Source organism: Monodon monoceros, unplaced genomic scaffold (genome assembly GCF_005190385.1).
Source record: "Monodon monoceros isolate NGI ecotype Baffin Bay Population unplaced genomic scaffold, NGI_Narwhal_1 Super_Scaffold_8, whole genome shotgun sequence".
Lineage (NCBI taxonomy): Eukaryota > Metazoa > Chordata > Mammalia > Artiodactyla > Monodontidae > Monodon > Monodon monoceros.
Genome location: NW_021703785.1, coordinates 57,332,320 through 57,353,553, shown reverse-complemented (window position 1 = coordinate 57,353,553; position 21,234 = coordinate 57,332,320). Strand labels below are relative to the sequence as shown.

At 37.7% G+C, this 21,234-nt stretch overlaps 1 protein-coding gene across 3 annotated transcripts in view; it reads right to left on the bottom strand.

Annotated features, from left to right (window-relative positions):
* The window catches only part of LOC114888037 (histone-lysine N-methyltransferase SETDB2-like), an 81,457-nt gene that overhangs the window by 37,925 nt on the left and 22,298 nt on the right, over positions 1–21,234 (bottom strand). For 2 of the 3 annotated variants that reach the window (XM_029209918.1, XM_029209917.1), the window contains exons 6-12: positions 15,112–15,675; positions 10,671–10,787; positions 9,752–9,921; positions 8,014–8,233; positions 7,371–7,470; positions 5,900–5,993; positions 3,076–3,401 (exon numbers count right to left, since the gene is read on the bottom strand). In XM_029209918.1, the coding sequence (XP_029065751.1) occupies positions 3,076–3,401; positions 5,900–5,993; positions 7,371–7,470; positions 8,014–8,233; positions 9,752–9,921; positions 10,671–10,787; positions 15,112–15,675 (1,591 nt within the window). The remainder of the gene's footprint in view (positions 1–3,075; positions 3,402–5,899; positions 5,994–7,370; positions 7,471–8,013; positions 8,234–9,751; positions 9,922–10,670; positions 10,788–15,111; positions 15,676–21,234) is intronic. The other variant, XM_029209920.1, reaches the window with a different exon arrangement.

Below are 21,234 nucleotides of genomic sequence, written 5' to 3'. Positions count from 1 at the left end.
GAATAAGAACATATATTTATATTTACTTGTATTTGCATAAAGAAACTATAAGAATACACAAAAAAGTAGTAAAAATGATTTTACTATAGAGGGTGGAGTGGGGGCCGGGTGAATGTGGGCACAGTACATTTTTTTTAAACAAAACAAAAAGTTTAATATGAAGAATGTATATGACCTGAGTTTTACAACACAGTCAAACAGACCCGTTGGAAAGGGTACCTGTATACGTAACTGATTTCTCTGCTGAACATGACCTTCTCCTTTCTCCAAGGCTTCTAACATGATGATACTATTTCCTCCTATTACCACCATTCCAATATTGTTCTGTTGCCCACTAGCTGCCACCTCTACACATTCATCTATCACCAGATTCATAAAGGGATCAAATCCCAGCAATTTTCCTCAGACATATTTGCCACCATTAAATTTCAATGATAACTTCCTGTCCACACAGTTTTTTCAATTTGGGCCTGGTAAGCTTTACTCATGGTGCCTACTTGGCAGGGTCAGAGCTACCTTGATACAGAATTCTGTTTGGCTGTATGTATGTACGTAGGTATTCTCTAAGACTCTTTATTTTATTTAAACTTTGAAACCTCGTGAATGTATTATCTAAGTAGAAAATTAAATTTAAAAAGAAAGAAAAGCCCGTTTTTTTCCTCCTATAAAGAAGGGATGGACCCAGCTGGTGAAACCAACCATATAGTTGTAGTGCAGCCACCATTCAACATAACCTACCAGAAAGGAAGCCACAACAGTCCTTTGCTAGAGATCATTCTTTTTTTTTGGTACGTGGGCCTCTCACTGTTGTGGCCTCTCCTGTTGCGGAGCAGAGGCTCCGGACGCGCAGGCTCAGCGGCTGTGGCTCACGGACCCAGCCGCTCTGCAGCATGTGGGATCTTCCCGGACCGGGGCATGAACCCGCGTCCCCTGCATCGGCAGGCAGACTCTCAACCACTGCGCCACCAGGGAAGCCCTAGAGATCATTCTTTAATGATCTTCTGGCTCTCCTGGCACGTTTAATAGCTCCTAGCATGTTTGGCAATAGTGTAGAAGTAGTGAAAGTGGAATAGAGAAAAGCAGTTGTAGGAAAGAGGAAGGGAGGAGAGGATTCTGTTCCCTGTTAACCAAGTATCCTCCTAACTAGGACAGAGAAAAAGAAAAAAGCCAAATAAACAGATTTACCTAGCAAGGAGAAAAGCTCTTTGGTTTTAAAGATTTTCCGACTTAAGAGTATTTTCTCTTCTGATGGCACCTGAATTACATGTAAAATTATCACTGAGGGCTTCCCTGGTGGCATAGTGCTTAAGAACCCACCTTCCAATGCAGAGGACACGGGTTCGAGCCCTGGTCCGGGAAGATTCCATGTGCCACAGAGCAACTAAGCCCGTGTGCCACAACTACTGAGCCTGTGCTCTAGAGCCCGTGAGCCACAACTACTGAAGCCCGCATGCCTAGAGCCCATGCTCCGCAACAAGAGAAGCCACCGCAATGAGAAAGCCCGCACACCACAACAAAGAGTAGCCCCTGCTTGCCCCAACTAAAGAAAGCCCGCGCGCAGCAACGAAGACCCAACGTAGCCAAAAATAATTAAATTAAATTAAAATAAAATAAAAATAATCACTGAACGTCAACTTCAAACTACTCAAAAGTCATTTTAAAGAGGTGTTGAGGAAATTCCCTGGTGGTCCGGTGGTTAGGACTCCACTTTCACTGCTGAGAGCACAGGTTCGATCCCTGGTCGGGAGCTAAGATCCCGCCAGCTGTGCGGCGTGGCCGAAAAAAAAAAAAGGGGGTGTTGAGCTTCGCAAAGGGAATGCATAAAAGAATCATGGGCCATGCATGCTTCCCATTACTTTAAGGGAAAAAGCAAAGCTGCCCATCCCACTAATTCAACCCCAGAGAGGAAGAAGAGCTCTGATACAGATCAAAGAGAAAAATTAAGGCCACATCCAGGGGTCAGAGTACTAGAGTGGACCTTTCCAAAGATGTGTGGAGGGTATCAAAGTTCCCATCCTCCTTCCACGACTCCTCTTCACTCTCCTGGATAGGATAAGCAAGGACAAAGTGGAGCCCAGAGAGTAGGGGGCATACAGGTGGCTTCCACATGGTCCACCTGGCCAAAGAGAGTCTATATACACACTGGGACTAGAGGTTGAAGCGGATTTTTTTTCCTGTAGGATTCCTGGGACCATACATTCTTTGATAAACATGTATGACGGTAGGAGGCAGGATAGAATAGCAGTATGATGGGAAAGCTACAAGGTAACTCCACCCTACACAGTAGTTATGGCCAATAATACAAGTTATCCCTCTTATCATGAAGATGCCAGGAGTCTTAAGTCTTGAACCTTAAAATCAGAGAAATCATAAATATTTCTCTGTATAAACAAAAATAAATCTCATTACATATATCCCAAACATACACAGAAACAGAAAACGACTATGGTTTAGGAATAAAAAAGGAGTAAGACAGTAAAATGCAATATTCTGATAAATGTACTGGTTTTCTGTACTAAGCCACTAAACCACTCAAAACTTAGTGAGAGTAAGCAAAACATAAGTACTCCCAACTGATTTTTTTGGATAGAGGCATTTCTGAATAAGACATACTGTATTATATAAGACACAAAAGAGAAGCTTATTCTATGTGTCCCATTGTGATTTTTGTTTGAAGTAATGAATCTTGAAAACCTTTCAATAAACATATATGATTTTCTTACTATTTCTTATAGCTTTCTCAAGCAAATGTTTACTGTGTGCCACGTACCTTTTAAGCACTTTATATATAATACATTTAATCTTCATAACATCCTAGACAGTTATTATTATCTCCATATTATAGGGGTGGGAAATACAGCATAGAGAGGTCAAGTAACATGCCCCAGGTCATGTGTGGAGGACTGGCATTTTTAAAAAATTTTTTTAATTGAAGTATATTTGGTTAGGACTGGCATTCTAATCTAGGTAGTCTGGCTTTGGAGTCTTTTAATCATATTTTCCTCATGATTTTGTTAAGAAGCCTAGGGGAAAAAAAATGTGTTTAGACATAGGAACCTCAGCCCATATACTCACATTAAGGAAGCGGCCCACATTTCCTTCTTTTGTGGCATCCAATAAAAACACACTCCCTTTATTGAACTTCTTTAGAGAATCAGATGAAGCATTCTTGGTTTCACTTGGTAACTCTTTATCACAAAAGACCTGCTGGTTTTGACATGCTGGAGATTTTTCCTCTTGGGGCTTTTGCATTTGAATCTCATTCTGATCATCCAGTGTGACTGTTTGGTGACATCTGCCCCCTGGTGGAGTTTCTTCTCTACATTTAGTTATATCTATCACATCTGATTCAATCACAGGGTTGTCTTCAGAATCTTCAGCTTGGTTTGAGCTTGAGTCCTCTAATAAACATTGTGGAAGGAATTGTCAGGAAATATAATTGGCTGAGCAATAGTGCTGAGAGTAACAATACTAATTAAATGCAAGCTGTGCTAATTATTGCTAATCCTTACAATGTATTAAGGTAGACAGTACTCCAATTTTACAAATGAAAACTTCAAGCCTCTGAAGGCTTAAGGGATTCACCTAACTAGCAATAGTAATGAGAAGTGGGGTAAGAAACCCAGAAATATCTGACCCCAAAGCCTGCCTTCTTTCTACTACATAACAATGCCTTTTTATGAATCTGTATACATGTTGCTTCCTGTTACTATATTTAATCTCTACTCCTTAGAAACTGACTTACCTCTCTTCAACTTTGGAATCTGCATTTAAGTGTATTCTAAACAGCTGTAACAGAGAGGGTATTTAGGGAGCACTTTAGGCCTTTAATATACCAATGAAAGGCCTGAGGAGACCCTGATGGAGTCACCCTCTATAAGTCCCAATAGTAATAACTATTGCTATGGGTTTTGTATACATTAGTGTTTGGAGTTTTTACTAGATGATCATTCAATAATTACACTTTTACAAACAACAGTACTTTAGAAGAGGATGAACTACTTGTTTTTCTTATCGAATAATGGAAATAATTTTTTGAAAATATTCAAAAGTATGAATGCATGTCAAATGGAATAAAATGATTTATTTTTAAAAAGTCATTTGTGTCACCTAATTCAGTGGCACAAAGAAATTATACTTCTCTAAAATTAATGTTTTTGATGTAATCATCACTGTTGCTGGCTGCTACTCCTACATGTACTCATATTTTAATCATGGGTTACTTGTGAGCCATAATAGTACATAACTAATTTTTGTGGTGCCTGCTATATACATTGTAGTAGTCAATGGAAATGACAAAAGAACCAAAAGTAACAGTAGTCGTATGGCTCACATGCATTAAATGGTGATATATCAGAATGTCATCCCAAAATATGCATCTCTGACATAAGGACTATTTTGAGCTAAGGGCAATTGAGTAGCAATACAGGAAAAGCTCAGCCCTCCCCCCATGTGTCTAAAAGCAGGATATAAATTTACAAAGGTGTCCCTCCATCTGTAATACTAGGAAGGACAAAAGTTAATTACCAGAGATAACTTTAGACCTTTGTCAGCTTGGAGACTGAACCAAAGCAATCTACATAGCATACTTGACTAACTAGCCTTTATCTACCATTGGTTTCACACATATCTGGGTTCCCACAATTTCCACCACGAGATATTCAAGGCCCTTTTCCTTTGTCTTGTTATTCCTCTAAAAATTTATTGTTCTTTGACTATTTGACTAAGATACTAGATAAGCCAGAGTTCTAAGCCACCTCTCTGAGTTACTCATCTCTGAGTACTCATGTGTTATGTGTATAATATGCATACTAATAAACTTTTGTTTTTCTCTTGTCAATCTGTCTTTTGTCAGTCTAATTTACAGGGCTCTGGCTAGACAGCTTAAGGTGGGTAGAAAGAGATTTTCCTCCTCTACAGGTGAAATTATTATAAGTGCCCTTTCTTGATAGACCTTTTCTGTCAAGGAACTGCCTTGCCTCCCCCAGTCTCCATCCTTTAAGACCAGGTGGGGAGTTGGGTGTGCAGATGCAAGGAAGCCCAAAGGCAGAAGAGGCAATAGTTGGTCAGTTCTTCACAAAGGGTCATGTCTCAGCAATGCCTCTCCACTGAGGGATATATTGAAATGCAAATGAACAAAATCCAAGTTTGTCAGGTTGTAATATTAACCATGGCAGGTCCGGTAACACTGAAAGATAAGCACTCAGGGTAGCAATATTTACACTTTTTGCTAAGCATCCCCTGCAGCAGCACTGGCTGGAATACTGCAGGAGAATGATGTGTCTTTATTTTTAAGGAGCCTAAACGAAGGGTTAGGAAATAGCTGCATTGGACAATGCTTCCAAAGCCATAGATGGACTATGCAGACTTGGAGCTGACCACCCCTTTCTCCTGCCATGCATCAAGTCATGGTTGGCATCTAGACCAGGGGTCAGCAAACTTCTTCTGTAAGGGGCCAAACGGTAAATACTGTAAGCTTTGTGGGCCACATGGTCTCTGTTGTGACTATTCAGTCTGCTGCTATAGTGTGAAAGTAGACAGAGACAACATGTAAACGAAAGAGTGTGGCTCAGTTCCAATACAACTTTATTTAGGAACACTGAAATTATAATTTCCTATAATTTTCAAGTGTCACAAAGTATTACTTATCTTCCCATTTTTTCTCAGTTATTATTTAAAAGGTAAAAATAATCTTAGCTCATAGGCTATACATAAACAGGTAGTGGGCTGGATTTGGCCCACCAATTATAGTTTTGCCAACCTCTGATCTAAACAAGTAGAAACTCTTGTGATGAATGCCACATTTTTGTTATGGAGTCTGAGAAAATGAGCCACAAGTACTGAGCAAGAGAGACAAAAAGGCAGAAGAGGCAAGCAATAAGACTGAAACAAAGCCTACCTCTCATTTCCTTGGCTTTAGAGTTCAGATGTACTTGAGTTGGTTTAAATCCACCATTATCTTCTGAGGTGACAGACTCTGAGGAAGTAAATCCCTTAAAAGAAAACAAGGAAGATGTCTTTACTTCCTAGGTCAGGAAAAAAAATTTAATTTAGCAGTAAGGCCTCTTTCATCAAGTGTCAATCTTCACAGGCTATAGCTACTAGATTAGTTTTGAAAGCCTCTCTGAAGTGATGGAGCCGTTATGGCTGTATTTCACTCCTAGGCACTTTAGTGAGCAACAGCTATGAAAATTATAAGGACTGTCAAGACACTCTTTAGGCATTATAAATTCAAAATAAAATTCAAATACACCTGTCTGTATCCCTCAATTCTGATGCCAGATTATAAATTTGGCTTCAACTATAAGATGTGCAAAGATTAAAAACACTCTTTGGCTAGTTACTTCAAAGAAAAGGTTAAAGGAATTGCCTGTCTCCATGAGTTGCAGACACTGCAGTCACTTTAAATGGTAATGATAACTTTCAAAAAGGGGTATATGCTGAGCACAATGCTTGGTACTCAACTAAGTGCTCCATACATGTTGACCATTATTATTATTATTTATGTACTTCAATGGTCAACATGTGTGGAGCACTTAGTTGGGTGTCAAGCATTGTGCTACACAAAGTTTCTGATGTTTATCTCATTTAATCCTCTTAACTCTGAGACAGATACTATTATTCTCATTCTACAGATAAAGAAATGTAGACAGAGAGATGTCAAGCAGCTAGTAAGCTTCAGTGCTGGAGGGCAAACCCAAGCCTATGTGATCCCCCGGCCCAATCTTTTCATAATCATGTGGTACTGAGGAGGTACCTACTGAATGTTACTAGGCAGAGGGCAAATATTTGCACACCACCTAGGGCAGAGTTTTTATTTTTCATCAACAAGCCTTACCGTGAACTACCATAATGTCTGCCTGTTCTTTTTTCCCTGCATCATTCTGTTTCGAAGTTACAGTCTGTGACTATTCTTCTCAGTACAGACTGAAAAGTGTACCTTCAGAGGCTATCATGTAAAATGTTGCTTTCTTGATGATTCTTTCATTAGGCTGCTTCTCTTCTTTCTCCTACATCTCACACCATCTCTCCTTAACTTAAATTACTCCATCCTTTTTTTCTTATTATGTAATACTATCAACTCTTGAACACTTTAGCTTCTTCTACAAATTCTTAGACTGGATAGCTCTCAGTCTCAGTAGAGTACACTGTCAGATCACGACCAACATTCTCCTTATATATCTAAGTTGGGAACATGCCAACCACCATGGAAGATACTAAGTAAATAAAACATAGTCCTAACACTTTAACAGCACCACATTACAAAATAATAAAAGAAATCCTACACATTATTAAGTAACACAAACAATTTGAACTAAGTAATAGTTAATGTTCTCAGAAGGGCACCATCTACATTTTGCAGTTTTTACCATCTTTTTCCCATTGTGTTGAATACTGGCCGTCTTGGTTTTAGGACTTCTAATGACTGAATGATACTGAATTCTTGAAATATTGTTACATTTCATTTCTCTGAAAAGGAAAAAAAAGTTATTCTGTATATCACTAAAAATGCTCTTTATTGTGCCCTGAAATATAGATAGCTTCACTGTTACATAAATATCCATTAGAAATTAATCTAAGTTATAACATCTATGCCTACCCCTCACTAGAAGAAAAAAGTATAATCATATTTTAAAGTCAATCATTTTTGAAGTATGTTAAAAAACTGAAGAAAACCTAAGAAAAGCTTTGCAAATAAAACGGTGATAGAAAATAAAAAGAACTGCAAAAGTTACGACATCCATAAAGAACCTGATTAAAGTCAAAGTTTTTAAAGGTAAGACTCCACAAATGGAAACTGAGGAAATAAAGTATGTTGGCTAGATTTTAAAATCTAAGTGCCCTAGATTTCTCACAGTGTTAAACTTACAACTGTGAAGCAAGTTGACATACAGGAGATATATAGGAGTGGAGGTGGAAAGTAAGAAAGAAAGATGAAAGAGAAAGAACTACTCTTGATCAATAGTATACAGCATAGATCAATCTTGATTGGGTTCATAAGATCTCACTCACATAATAGGCTCTTTGGGATTATTATGGAGCTTAGGTGGACACTCCTCAGTCACAGCACTTCTAGGATATATTTCCAATTCTAATGGGATAACTTCAACCTCACAATCTGCAACTTCTATTTTCCTCTTTTTTGAAAACATATTTTTCATAATATTCTCTTCTTTTCCATTTTCATCAATAGCATCAGGATTCTCAGTGTTAGATCTGCTTAGTAATCTTCCTAAAAGAAAAAAGTAAAGGAGCTTAACACAACAAAAAATAACACAATTACTAGCAACAAAAGGGCATCTTTTCTGCTCCATTACTAAAGAACCCTGTAGGGTATACCTTATTTCTAGAATGAAGATAAACACTAACTCATCCTAGAAAGCTATTGTAAGAAATAATATATAAAAGACCAAGAAGAGATTTTGTATCTCCCAGTACATGAAAAAATATAGGGCATCTAAAAGAAGTATTTGTCTGTTGTGGTATAACATGAAAGAGAAGAGATTTAGCTACAATAATATAAAACAAAAATACAGATCAGAAAGCATTCTAGAAAATTAGAGAGGTGAACTCTAGTCTTAAAATTTCAGCTTTTGTGTCTAGTTATAAATGCTTTATCATTTAAAACCTTTACTCTTTTTATAAAGTGACCTATTTAAATCTGTGGTGATATGTGCCTATTCTCATATTAAGCCCTAGTGTAATTAAAATCTTCATCTGAAGCTTACGCATTTTCTTTCAAGGAACTCAAAATTATAGTTAACAAGTCAAAATTAGGAACTAGATCAGAGAGATAACTTAGGAGCATTTTCTAGCAATGCAGATAAAGCCAATGAATGATACTTTCTGGACACGATTTGGCATTTTATGGGCAGCATCAAAGAGTTATTTTGAGAAATACGAGAGATGAATTGTCTAGCTAAGTTGTGTAGTATGTGTGTCTGTAAGTGGTATGTGGTAGGGATCCAGGTGTGACTATTCTGAACTCTGATAATTCTTGCCCTCACTGAAGTGAACCTGGAATTTCAGATGAGGAGGGTTGCTCTAGTCCCTGCTGCCTAGCACATTTCCTTTAGATTGCGTTGAGAGTCGTGTTTCTCCAACCTTTCTCATTTCATGGTACGCACAGAAAGTGAGGATTTTTGCCTGACACTCTGGGGTAAAAGGAAGAGACAACTAGAGACCAACGTGTCTGGCCTGTGGGATATGGCCTGAAAGAATCAGTAATTGCACAACTGTAACACACTGGTTGGAAACTTTCACTCAGAACATGGACAACTCTCTTGAGTCCCTGAAATGGAGTGAACTACTTTGCCTGAATCATCACCTGAAGGTATTTATTACAATGTTAACCTATTAAATTCTAATAGCTCAAGACACTGAACAAGACAGTCTTTGATTAATAATCTTTACCTTAGCAAATCAGTCATTTAGATTTCCTATTTAAATAGGAAGCTTTCTTACCTTACCCCAAAGCATCTGCAGCCACAGAGACCAAAAAATGTGCCTCACACAATAACCCAAGTTTTATCCCTTAGCCTTTCTTTTCTGGAACACCTGATACCTCCTCCTAAGGCATTTCATCCCTTCAGTGCTCAATTTCCCAGTCACTTGTCTTCCTCTGATGCTCCTCCTATATATTGTTGCTCTTGTTCTTGCTATAAGATCTCAGTGGCCCTGACTAGTAAAATGGAGATTCAGAAATGTAGATCTTACTATAGAGTAATGTGAAAGTAAACCTTTGCTTTACCTGAATAAATGCAAACAAACGTCCCTCTGTCGATGTCATCTAGGCAGCGTACTCCCCATCCCTTCTTCTCAGTTTTGAATACTTGTAGCCTCGCTTGAGGTCCATGTTGGACAACTCGGTTTTGACACATTCGTCGATTACATTTGCACAACAGGCTGCATTCATAAATGCTGTCAATAAAATATACAAGAGAAAAATCAATCAGACATCTTAAATTAAAAGCATAAGCACTTTATATTGCTACGTCACTAATAATTACCAAGAGAGACAAACTAAGTGTGAAGGCTCCTAGCGCTAGACTGCCTGGTTCCCATCATAGCTCCAGCATTTACTAGCTGTGTGACCTTGAATTTAACCTCTCTGTACTTCAATTTTCCATGTTTAAAATGGGGATTATATGATACTACCTACTTCTTGGGGTTGTTTTGTGAAGATTAAATGAGTTGGTATCTACAAAGTGCTTGAGACAATGCCTGGCACATAGTAAAGGTTAGTTCTTTAAAAATGTCTAGCAATGTCTACAAAGGAAATGTCTAGGAAGGGAAAGTCTAGGAAGAAAATTTTCTGTTTATTTTTATTAATAACAACCATGAGAAGTTGAAAATTCCCAATTCTCAGACAAGCTTTGCACAGTATACATCTTAATGGGGAACCGTCTACCCAAAGTAAGCTAACCCTAGCAGGGAAAGAGTCAGACTCAAAGCAGATGAGTGTTAGAAACAGTCTGCATGTTACATGTGTGCTCTCTGACTTCCATTTCCAAGAACAATATACAAGTTTGTTTTTTTAATGCCTTAATTTAGATTTTTGGTATAAGAAATTAAGATTTAACAACATTTATAAGACTACAGGCCACAATGATAAAGTATCCTTCTTCAAAGATATAAATACCCTGCAACGGATCCTCAAGGTATCTTACCCAGTAGGTATCTGTCTCTGTAGTCTTTTATATTTATATCCAGTGGTTATTTTACTACTTAACAAGGGGCAAGTCTTGGCATTCCTTGCTGTCAGTTGAAGACATGCACATTTTGTTCTAAAAGGCAACGGATGGAGAAGTCAGAATAAAAAAGCACCAAGTTAAGAGACTATCTTGACAAAAGTGTAAAGGATGTAATTGTATTTAGAATAGTTGTTTGGTTCATGGACTGTTAGACTTCTTCCCTAAATAAAAAAGACCTCTTTGAAAGACAATATCTACCAAAAATTTATAAATAATTATAAACTGCCCTGTACCTCTATTTGCTCATGAAATAAATACTTAACTTTATGAGTTTTCTCTAACTTTTCAAAATGAATTCCTTTCATTTCCTATTCTGCAAAACCTTCTTTGTAAAAATTCTCCTATGTCTGCTCTCTTACAATGGATAAACTTATATGTGTCAAACTCAAAAGGGCATATTGCATATGTCTTGTATTATCTCTCCCTCCAGTGACAGAAAATAAATTGGGGAGACTGATGCTGGGTATCTAGCTACTACAATCTGTTTTTCATAACATTGCTAAGCAGTAAACATGCAACCATAAAAAAATTTTCCCGGGCTTCCCTGGTGGCGCAGTGGTTGAGAGTCCGCCTGCCGATGCAGGGGACACGGGTTCGTGCCCTGGTCCGGGAAGATCCCACATGCCGCAGAGCGGCTGGGCCCGTGAGCCATGGCCGCTGAGCCTGTGCGTCTGGAGCCTGTGCTCCGCAACGGGAGAGGCCACAACAGTGAGAGGCCCGCATACCGCAAAAAAAAAAAAAAAAAAAAAAAAAATTTCCCTCTAACTATTTAGATAACTATCTAACATGACAGGGACTTGTAACTCGATAGGGAGTAAAGAACCTGGTTATCTCGGCTATAAACTAGGTATGTAACCACTGTTAAGCTGGTTAAAATCTCTGAATCCTGGCTATAAACTAGGTACGTAACCACTGGTAAGCTGGTTAAAATCTCTGAATCCTGTCTCATATGTTGAATGGTAAGTGACTTTAAGGTCTTTTCCTCTATGATTTGCTTCTGCATTTTTCTGTTTATACACAATACATGTCAGAGTGGTAACTACTGTTTGCAACAGAAAAAAACAAGCAATAAATTCATTAATTTGGATTCTATTTACAGATGTAGAAATCTACTGTTGCTTTTTTTAGTATGACTTTGCAAAGTTTAAAAAGTACAGAAAAACACAAACAATAATACAATAAACACTCATATTTTGACCATATAGAATTAGCTGTCATCATTTTGTCTAGTCCTTTTAGTTGACCCTTGAACAATATGAGTTTGAACTGCATGGGTCAACTTATACATGGATTTTTTTTCAAGAGTAAATACCACAGTACTACACGATTCACGGTTGGTTGAATGCTCGGATGTGGAACTACAGATGTGGAACCACTTATATGGAGGGCCAACTATATGTTATATTTTCTACTGCATGGAGGGTCAGCAGCTCTAACCCCTGCACTGTTCAAGGGCCAACTGTAATTTAAAACATATATACTGTATATATGATCTTCCTTAAAAAAAAAAAAAAGCATTACAGATAAAACTAAACTCTCAAGAGGTTTGGTGAGGCATCCTTTATACTTTTTACATACATATTTATCTACAAACAATATATTGTATTTTTTTTAAAAGTACTATAGTTATTATCCTACAACTTTTTTCATTCAATATGTTTTTGAGACCCATCTGTGTTATATACAAATCTAGTTATTTCCTTTTAACTTTTCCACAGCATTTAGATTACAATTAAGTTGCTTGATATACAATTAAGTTGCTTCTAGTTTTCAATACACCAAAAATGCTACAACATCCTTATTCTTATGCACATGTGTAAGCATCTCTAGGGTAGTAGCTTTCAAATATTTTTGACTATGACTCACAGTAAGAAATATATTTTCTTCACGATCCTACAGAGGCATGCATATTTATATGTGTATGCGTACAAGCAGAAATAACAGTGGCATGAAAGTACCTTATCATGTGGGATGCACATGGGTACCTTCTGTATGATTTAATTTTTAAAATGCTAGTTACAAGTGATTTTACATCCTACTAAACCTGTAGCTTGAAAAACAATGCTCTAGATAGACTTAAAAGTACTATTGCTAGAAAGCAGTTATGCATGTCTTCAACTGCTGTGTAATTGTGTGAGAACCCTCCTCCCTCCCCACAAATGACCATCTGGGTTGGTACAGAATTCTAGTTTTACCTTTATTTTCCGTCAGCATTTTAAGCTAATATGCCTCCTTTTTGTCTTCTTTCTGATGAAAAGTGTGTTGTCAATCTATTTTTCCTCTTTTCTATCTGATAGTGTGAGATTTACTCTTTGCCCTAGATACTTTTTAAGTTGCATCATGATATATTTAGATATAGTTATCTTATTTTCCATTTCTAGTATACAGTGGGCTTTTTCACTCTGAAGACTCCTGTCTTTCTTCAATTCTGGAAAATTCTCAGCTATTATCTCTGAACAATGCTCTTTTCTTCTCAGATGTATGTTAGAATTTTTAATTTATCCTCCATATTTTTTAACCTGTAAATTTATTTTCCCCATATCTTTATCTCTTTGCATTCTGAGGGAATCTCTTTAGTTTTGCCTTGCAATTCACTAATTCTTTCTCCAGCTCTACCAATGCTTACCATTTAGTCCATCTATTTAGTTTTTATTTCAATGACCATATATTTTATTTCCCATATTTCCAAATGGTTCTTTTACATATACAGTATACTTAAAAAATAATCTCCTTTTCTTGTTTCATGGATGCTAATATTTTATCTCTTTGGACATTTTAAACATACCTATTTTAAAGTCTCTTTCAGTCAGATTCTACATTTACCTCTGATTCTTCAGGTGTGAATGCTGCCAGTTGTTGGGACTTATGCTACCTTCATGGTCCTAAATGTCTTTGTGTGTTCTGACTGTTTGAAATAATACTTTTCGTGGAATTTACTCCTGGGTGCTCCTCTACACTGGCTGCTTTCCTCATTGCTCTGGCTCTGACCTATGGGTTTCACAGCTCTAAACCCAGTTGTTATTAACACAATTCCAGGCCCTGTGAGTTATTAGCCTGCTTCCCAGCCTTGTGCAGGTCCCTGTTTCTGTCCCCCAAAAGAGCTCAGTGCCCACTCTCTGCCATGCATGGGACATGTTTAATTCCCATCCTGTCAGGATTAGAATCCCTGGCCCCAGTGCTCATGTCCAATTCCAGATCCCAGTGGGCTTCAGCTTTTGCTTATTTTGTGACTTCTCTTGTAATTTCTGACCAATAGATGAAAATATATATGCTGGTGGTGCATGTTACATGGGGGTTACTTTCTACAGTCTAAGGCAAAAATCACAAACAGTCAAAATTATTCTTTAAAAAACCCCACTAAACTGACCATAAAGTACAGTAAACACTGTCCAACAGTTAGTTTTTTTCCTCCATCACTGAAAGAGATTGGGCTTGGCCAGATGTAAATGGGTTACGTTTAGAGGCAATGCTGAAAAAACAACAACTTATATTTAAACAGAATAAAACTTGGCACAGTGAGAGGTTTCCTCTATGACAGATCTAAAGGAACTGAGCCAAATTGAGGTAACAGCAGATTGATATCTCATCTCACACTCCTTCTGAGAGGATGGTGAGAACTATGTATATAATTTAAATTATTTCTCTTTATCTCTCTCATGCTTTTTCTTTTTCCTAGTAAAGGCAGCTAAATTTGCATTAAATTAAATGTACATATAATGCAACTCTGCTCTACATATGCAAACCTACAAATACCAATAAATTACACACCCTGAAAAAAAAAATGTTTTTCACAGTCTTAATATATTAGAACATGTTTTCATTTTTTTTTATGGAATGTCAATTTTATGATCAGGAGCGGCACCATTAAGTTTCTAAAAAAAGTAGCAAGGAAATGATTTGCAAAAGTAAAATACAACATATAACAATCGTTAAGAGCACGGGTTCAAATCCTGGTTCTTAAATTTGTTGACCTTACACTTGGCTTCTCAACTTCCTCATTTGTAACATGGAAATAATATTACCTACCCCATGGGGTTTTGTGAGAACTAAACAAGAAAATATATGTAAAGCACTTGTCACAGTGTTTGGCACAGTTCCATGGCATTAGCTGTAATTGCTGCTATTAGGAGTATGGTACTAGATGAAAGGGAATACTTATCCTTGGAAGAAATAATTCCCAAATTACTGAAATAACTGGCAAAGAGTTTTCTTTCCTATTGCTAATGAGATGCATCTTTCTATTTTAGATTCTTGATGAACTGGTTTTAGATAGACAAACTGATACACAGCAGGACTTCTTGACAAGTACCCCCTACATTCAGAAGATTTTTTTGAAATGCCATGTTTTTCTACTCACATGTCTATGCAGCCCTCAGAACAGTCACAAGAATCAGTAAACATGTTGGAAAAGCTGTTTAAATAATATGCTCGTGGCCACATGGTCTTTCTGTACTTAAAATGTGGAAGCTTTCTATTGTCAATTTCATTACAGAAAGAAATGGGCACTGATTCCACTCCATTGCTAATATCCGTATCAGAAACAATTTCTTCTTGCCTTGGGTAATTCCGAGTCAACTGAACATAGGTATTGAAAGAAAAGTTATCTGTAAATAGAAAGTTACACTCTGTCTCAAGCAGGTAACGAAAAACTTCCTCCATGTTTCGTAGACTCCTTCCACAAGGGGTTTTATAACTCACGTGGAGTGCTGAAGAATGAGAGTTTGTCTTTGCATGTCGTCTTTGGAAGTGGCATTTGATTGGTAGCTGCAGAGGGTTTTCTCCCTTGAAGGTAAGTGGCATTTTCATCAGACAGGCACTAGAGCAGTCATGCTTTTGGTAAGATAAATTTGGAGACAATTCTTTTTCTCTAAAGTCTGCAACTTTATTTTCCAGAGGGGGAATATCCTTATTTTCTGTAGATCTGTTTAAAATTAATTATTTATTAGTATCTCAAATGTATAGCACAATCCCCATTTTTTAAAAAACACTGCACACTAAGGTGGTATTTAACTCCTATTAGCTTCTTGTTAGACAACACTAAAATAAGCCAGACTCTGAAATCAACATCTTACTATGTTCTGCAGCCACATAAAGTTACACCTGAAGGGCTTTTTTTTCTGGACATCAAATATGTGGTGTTTTTTCCAGCACCACTTCTTCAACTGGGTGTCCAATAATTCAGTTCAATTCTGACACTATCGACCTAGAGTCAGCAACAGATTCCACAAGTTAAAGGGCTCAGTCCCATAAGACTGCCCCATGCCAGATGCCAAATGCAGTTTCCAGGTCACCCACACTCTTGACAACCCCTTTCTCTCAGATAATGTGCTGGAAAGACTCAGAACTCAGGAAAGCACTTTAATTACTATTACCAGTTTATAATAAAAGATACACTCAGGAACAGCCAAATGGAAGAGATGCATGGGGCAAGGTAGGTAAGAAGGGGCATGGAGTTTCCATGCCCTCTCCAAATGCACCACCCTTCCAGCACCTCAAACTGTCCACCAACCAGGAAGCTCCAGGAGCCCTGTTGTTTAAAGTTTTTTATGGAGGTTTAACTGCTTAAGCATGAATGATTAAATCATTGGCCACTGGTGATTATCTCCACCTGCAGCCCTTCTCCCTGCCCTGGAGGTTGGGAGGCAGGGCTGAAAGTTTTAGGCTTCTAACCAAGGTTGTCTTTCTGGCATCCAAACCCCATCCTTAAGTTAACTAGGAGCGCCTCACCAAGTCATCTCATTTGCACGCCAAAGACATTCCTACCATTCAGGAGATTCCAAAGGTTTTAGAAGCTGTGTGCTGGGGACCCAGACAAGCAAGTATCTTTATTATATCACAGTCTAATTTCAGAGTATTCCAGAAAGCTGTGATTACAGTGGTAACTTTTTGCTACATCTACACCAATAGCACCTAGCAAATTTAGAGTTCATGTAGGACATGAGTTCAGTAAAGACCTGAGGAAGGTTATGTCTTCAGACAAACTTGGTTCAAGCAAAAAACAGTAAAGGCTAGGTAAAAAAATAATTAATTCATTAAGAATCCTTTATGCTGTTTTTTCTTTTTGCCTTCAACAACTGTACCAAGTGAACTTTCCCCATAATATGTAACCCACCTGGTCTCATACACATCTGAAAATGGTAAACTACAGGAGAAAATGGAGAGGTTATTGACTTTAAGAAAAAAACTCTGTGAAGATTCCATGTGTTCCAAACTCAGGTTTTAAACTTTCACAGACACACAAAAACCTGTTTTGTGTTACCTAATATTTTCAATCTATCTCTAGGTATCTGTTATTTATTATAAAAGTAATATAGGTATTTTAGAAAACTTTTTATACTCACTATATAAAGCAGCACTGTCCAACAGAACTTTCTGCATTGATGGACATGTTCTATATCTGTGCTGTCCAATGGCATAGCCACTAGCCACATGCGGCTACTGAATACCTTCAAATGTGGCTACTGTGACCAAAGAACTGAATTTTAAATTTCATTTTAAGTAATTCAAATTTAAATAACCACATGTAGCTAGTTGGTACCATACTGAATGCACAGATATGAGGTGCCCCATCCTTTTTTCAGCTGTATAGTAATCCTCTACATAAATTCCACAATTTATATAATTAGTCTTCTATTGTTTTCAATCTTTTGCTATTACAAATCATGATGTAATAAAAAACCTCATATATAATAATTTCATACATGTGAAGATAACCCAGAAACCGGAATGCTAGGTAACAGGGTAAATGGATTAGTAATTTTGTTAAGATTGCCTAATTGCTCTCCATGGGGTCAGCCTCTCCAGCAATTTATGTGAGTGCCTGCTTTCACAGAGGCTCTTGATGCTTCCAGATTTCTGATAATCTAGTAGGTGAAAGGATGTCCTGTAACTTATAAATCTTTTAATGTTGGAAATACTTGTTTCCAATTTTTCTCTGTGTTACCACTTTGATGAATATCCTCATACATAAGTCCTTGACCAAATTTCTTTCTTTCTTTCTTTTTTTTTTTTTTGCAGTACGCGGGCCTCTCACTGTTGTGGCCTCTCCTGCTGCGGAGCACAGGCTCCGGACGCGCAGGCTCAGCAGCCATGGCTCACGGGCCCAGCCATGAGCTGCGGCATGGGGGATCTTCCCGGCCCGGGGCATGAACCCGTGTCCCCTGCATCGGCAGGCGGACTCTCAACCACTGTGCCACCAGGGAAGCCCTGCAAATTTCTGATTACTACCTTAAGATACATTCCTTTAAGAGGAATTACTTGGTCAAGGGGAATATACATTAAGAATAACTTATTAAAAAACTTTCAAACATACACTTAAGAGTATTCTTTTCTCATAAAGACTGATATACTGGAACCTCATGTACTTGTAAGAACTCCAGAACTCCCAGCACATAATGACTCTGTCCAACCCTCTGCGCTGAGTGATAACCAAACTCTAGCAAGGCTTCTAGCAGCATAAGGACATGCATGTCCCTAGGGTAACCCCAGCCTCTCAACAAAATGCCTCCTTGAGAAAGCTCAAGGCTGTTTCTTCTAGCCAACACCTAAAGACAAGCCCCTGATCTTTCTTAGAACATTTACTAAGAAGGTCTTAAAATTATGAATCTTTCCTGGGTCTCTCTGAGATGTATATGTTTCTATAACTCAGGAATATTTTTCTCAAAAACCTGAAAGCCATTCTTTTGCAAGGTAATCATCAGGAAGGACAGGGTCTCTGTCCTCCAGTCTCTGTGGGAGGACAGAATCCTAACTTGATGACTGCCAGCCAGCACACACAGCTGGCCTCATGGGCATTCAGTGATTAACCTTCAGTAAGTTTTCACTTGAGCCCCAGCTTGTACTCCCTTCCTTACTCCCGCGTTGCCCTTTAAAACGCCAGTCACCTCAGCACAAATCGCGATGGAGCTCAGCTCGTATTCCTACTGTCAGTAGTTAGTGAATAAAACTTGTTTCCACCACTATAGCTAATGTCTGGCTTTATGTTTGACACTTATTACCAGGTTTTAATAATTATCAATATTTTGCCTATTTTATTTAATCTATTCTCCACCCCTCTTGCCCCATCCTGGAACACTGGAGTATTTTAAAGCAAACACTTATCTGAAATAATTCAGTATGTATTTCTAACAAATAAGTCTTTTTAAAAATACATAATCTCAATGGCCCATCTTCACATTTCCCCGATTGTCTTAAAACCTGTTTGAATCAGAATCAAACCCCTACACTCTGTATTTGATTCAGGTGTCTTTTATGTCTCTACCCTTATGTAGTGCTCCCTCCCTCTTCATTAATGACATTTATTGGTTAAAGTTAAATAAACTGTGTCATTTGTCCTATAGTAGTTCCCACATTCTGGAATCTGGCTGATGCCTTCCATGTGGTGTTGTCATTTAACTCACCCCCTTCCATTCCTGGCAAAGCAGTAGTCAGTTCTAGAAGCCTGATTTGATTCAGGTTCAATTTTGGTGGGGGGTTGGGGGAGATAATTCATACGTGGTGCTATGAATTTCCTATTGCATCACGTAAGGAGACAAACAATGTCTGATTGTTCACATTTAGTGATGCTTAGATTTATAAGTGGGTTTGGGTGTTTCCATCCATTTTAAAGCTCCTCACTTTCACTTAACAGTTTTGGCATTCACCCATGATGGTTGTCTAGACCAGTGCTACGTTCAGGTGTGGTGGTGCCAGTTCCCAGTGGTTTTTTAACAATTCATGGTAAGTACAAAAATTGAAAGTGCAAAAGTTTAGAAACTTTTACAGCAATTTAACATTGCTGCAACATTTTATGCATTTTACAAGAGCATCACTCCTCAATAAGTTAGAAGTTTAAAACAGAACACCTGTTCTGACCACAATTCATTTGAGACCACTGGGCTAAGGCCACTGTTTCTTTGGGGCGTGGTGGGGTGGGGGTAGTAGTTGTAAAAATAACAATCTTCTAATTCTATCATTCCTACTGCATTTTCCGGCTAGAGTGCTTTCATAAAGAAGAAATTTTACTCATCAATTCTTGGGTTATCCTGAAATACAGTTAGTATAAGCAGGCAGATAAATGCTTGATTCTTTTTCTTTAATTACTAATATTCAGAATGATGAGTTGTATCCTAGCAACTACCAAAGTGACAGATTTTTTTTTGCTTTACAATGGTGTGTTAGTTTCTGCTGTATAACAAAGTGAATCAGCTATACATATACATATATCCCCATATTCCCTCCCTCTTGCGTCTCCCTCCCAACCTCCCTATCCCACCCCTCTAGGTGGTCACAAAGCAGGAGCTGATCTCCCTGTGCTATGCAGCTGCTTCCCACTAGCTATCTATTTTACATTTTGTAGTGTATGTATGTCCATGCCACTCTCTCACTTCGTCCCAGCTTACCCTTCTCCCTCCCCCTGTCTTCAGGTCCATTCTCTATGTCTGTGTCTTTATTCCTGTCCTGCCCCTAGGTTCTTCAGAACCTTTTTTTTTTTAAATTCCATATATATGTGTTGGCATACAGTTTTTTTTGGATAGCTTTTTTGCTTTCTGTCACAAGATATCTCAGGTCTGGAATCAGCCATTTCTCTAAGGGACTACAGTTCCATTTAATGAGAGATGGCATTTAGAGACTACGATCATGGTACTAGGAGGTACACATATTTTAATCAATAAAAAATGCCAAACTGCTTTCCAAAAAGGCTGGACCAATTTATACTCTCATAGCATGGATGAATGCTCATCTACCTGAATATTATTTTAAAATTTTTCATCAACTGGATAGGTGAAAAATATTTTATTACCTCAATTTTTTTCTCTAAGTAATAAGGAGTTTGAACATAATTTCATGTTTATTGTTTTTTTTTCCTTTTGGCTGTCTATTCATATGCTTTGTCCACTTTCCTACTGGGGGCTTGTTCATTCATTCGTTCATTCATTCATTCATTCATTCATTCTTCCATCAACGATTTCTTGAGTGCCTGCTATGCGCCAGGTGCTACGGAAAAAAAGATGAGAGCTCTGTGATCTCAAGGAGCTTACATTCTAGGCAGTGAACTAAGTATTTATAATAAAGTATAAACAATATTATGAATAATGCCATGATACATAATGTGATAGAAAGATATCTAATATTTATTATTTTTCTGTTTCTTAGGGTTCTAATTTTATAATTAATTTTTCTATGGTTTGAGAGTCTAGTTTCATCTGGAATTTATTTTGACGTAACACGAAGATCTAACTTAAATTCTCCAAACGATATCCAATTGTTCCAGAGTCTTTTACTGAATACCTCCTTCTTTCACCTTCTGACTTTTGACTTACTAGCTTAATCATATCTCAAGTTCTTAGATATACATAAAAATGTCCTCTTATTTTCTAGACTTATTCTGCCTTTTGATCGAACTGTTAATTCTTATACCAATATAACATTGTTTTCCATACTATAATGGAACATTTTGATATTTCTCAGGGCAAGTCCTTCCTCACTATTTTGCCTTTTA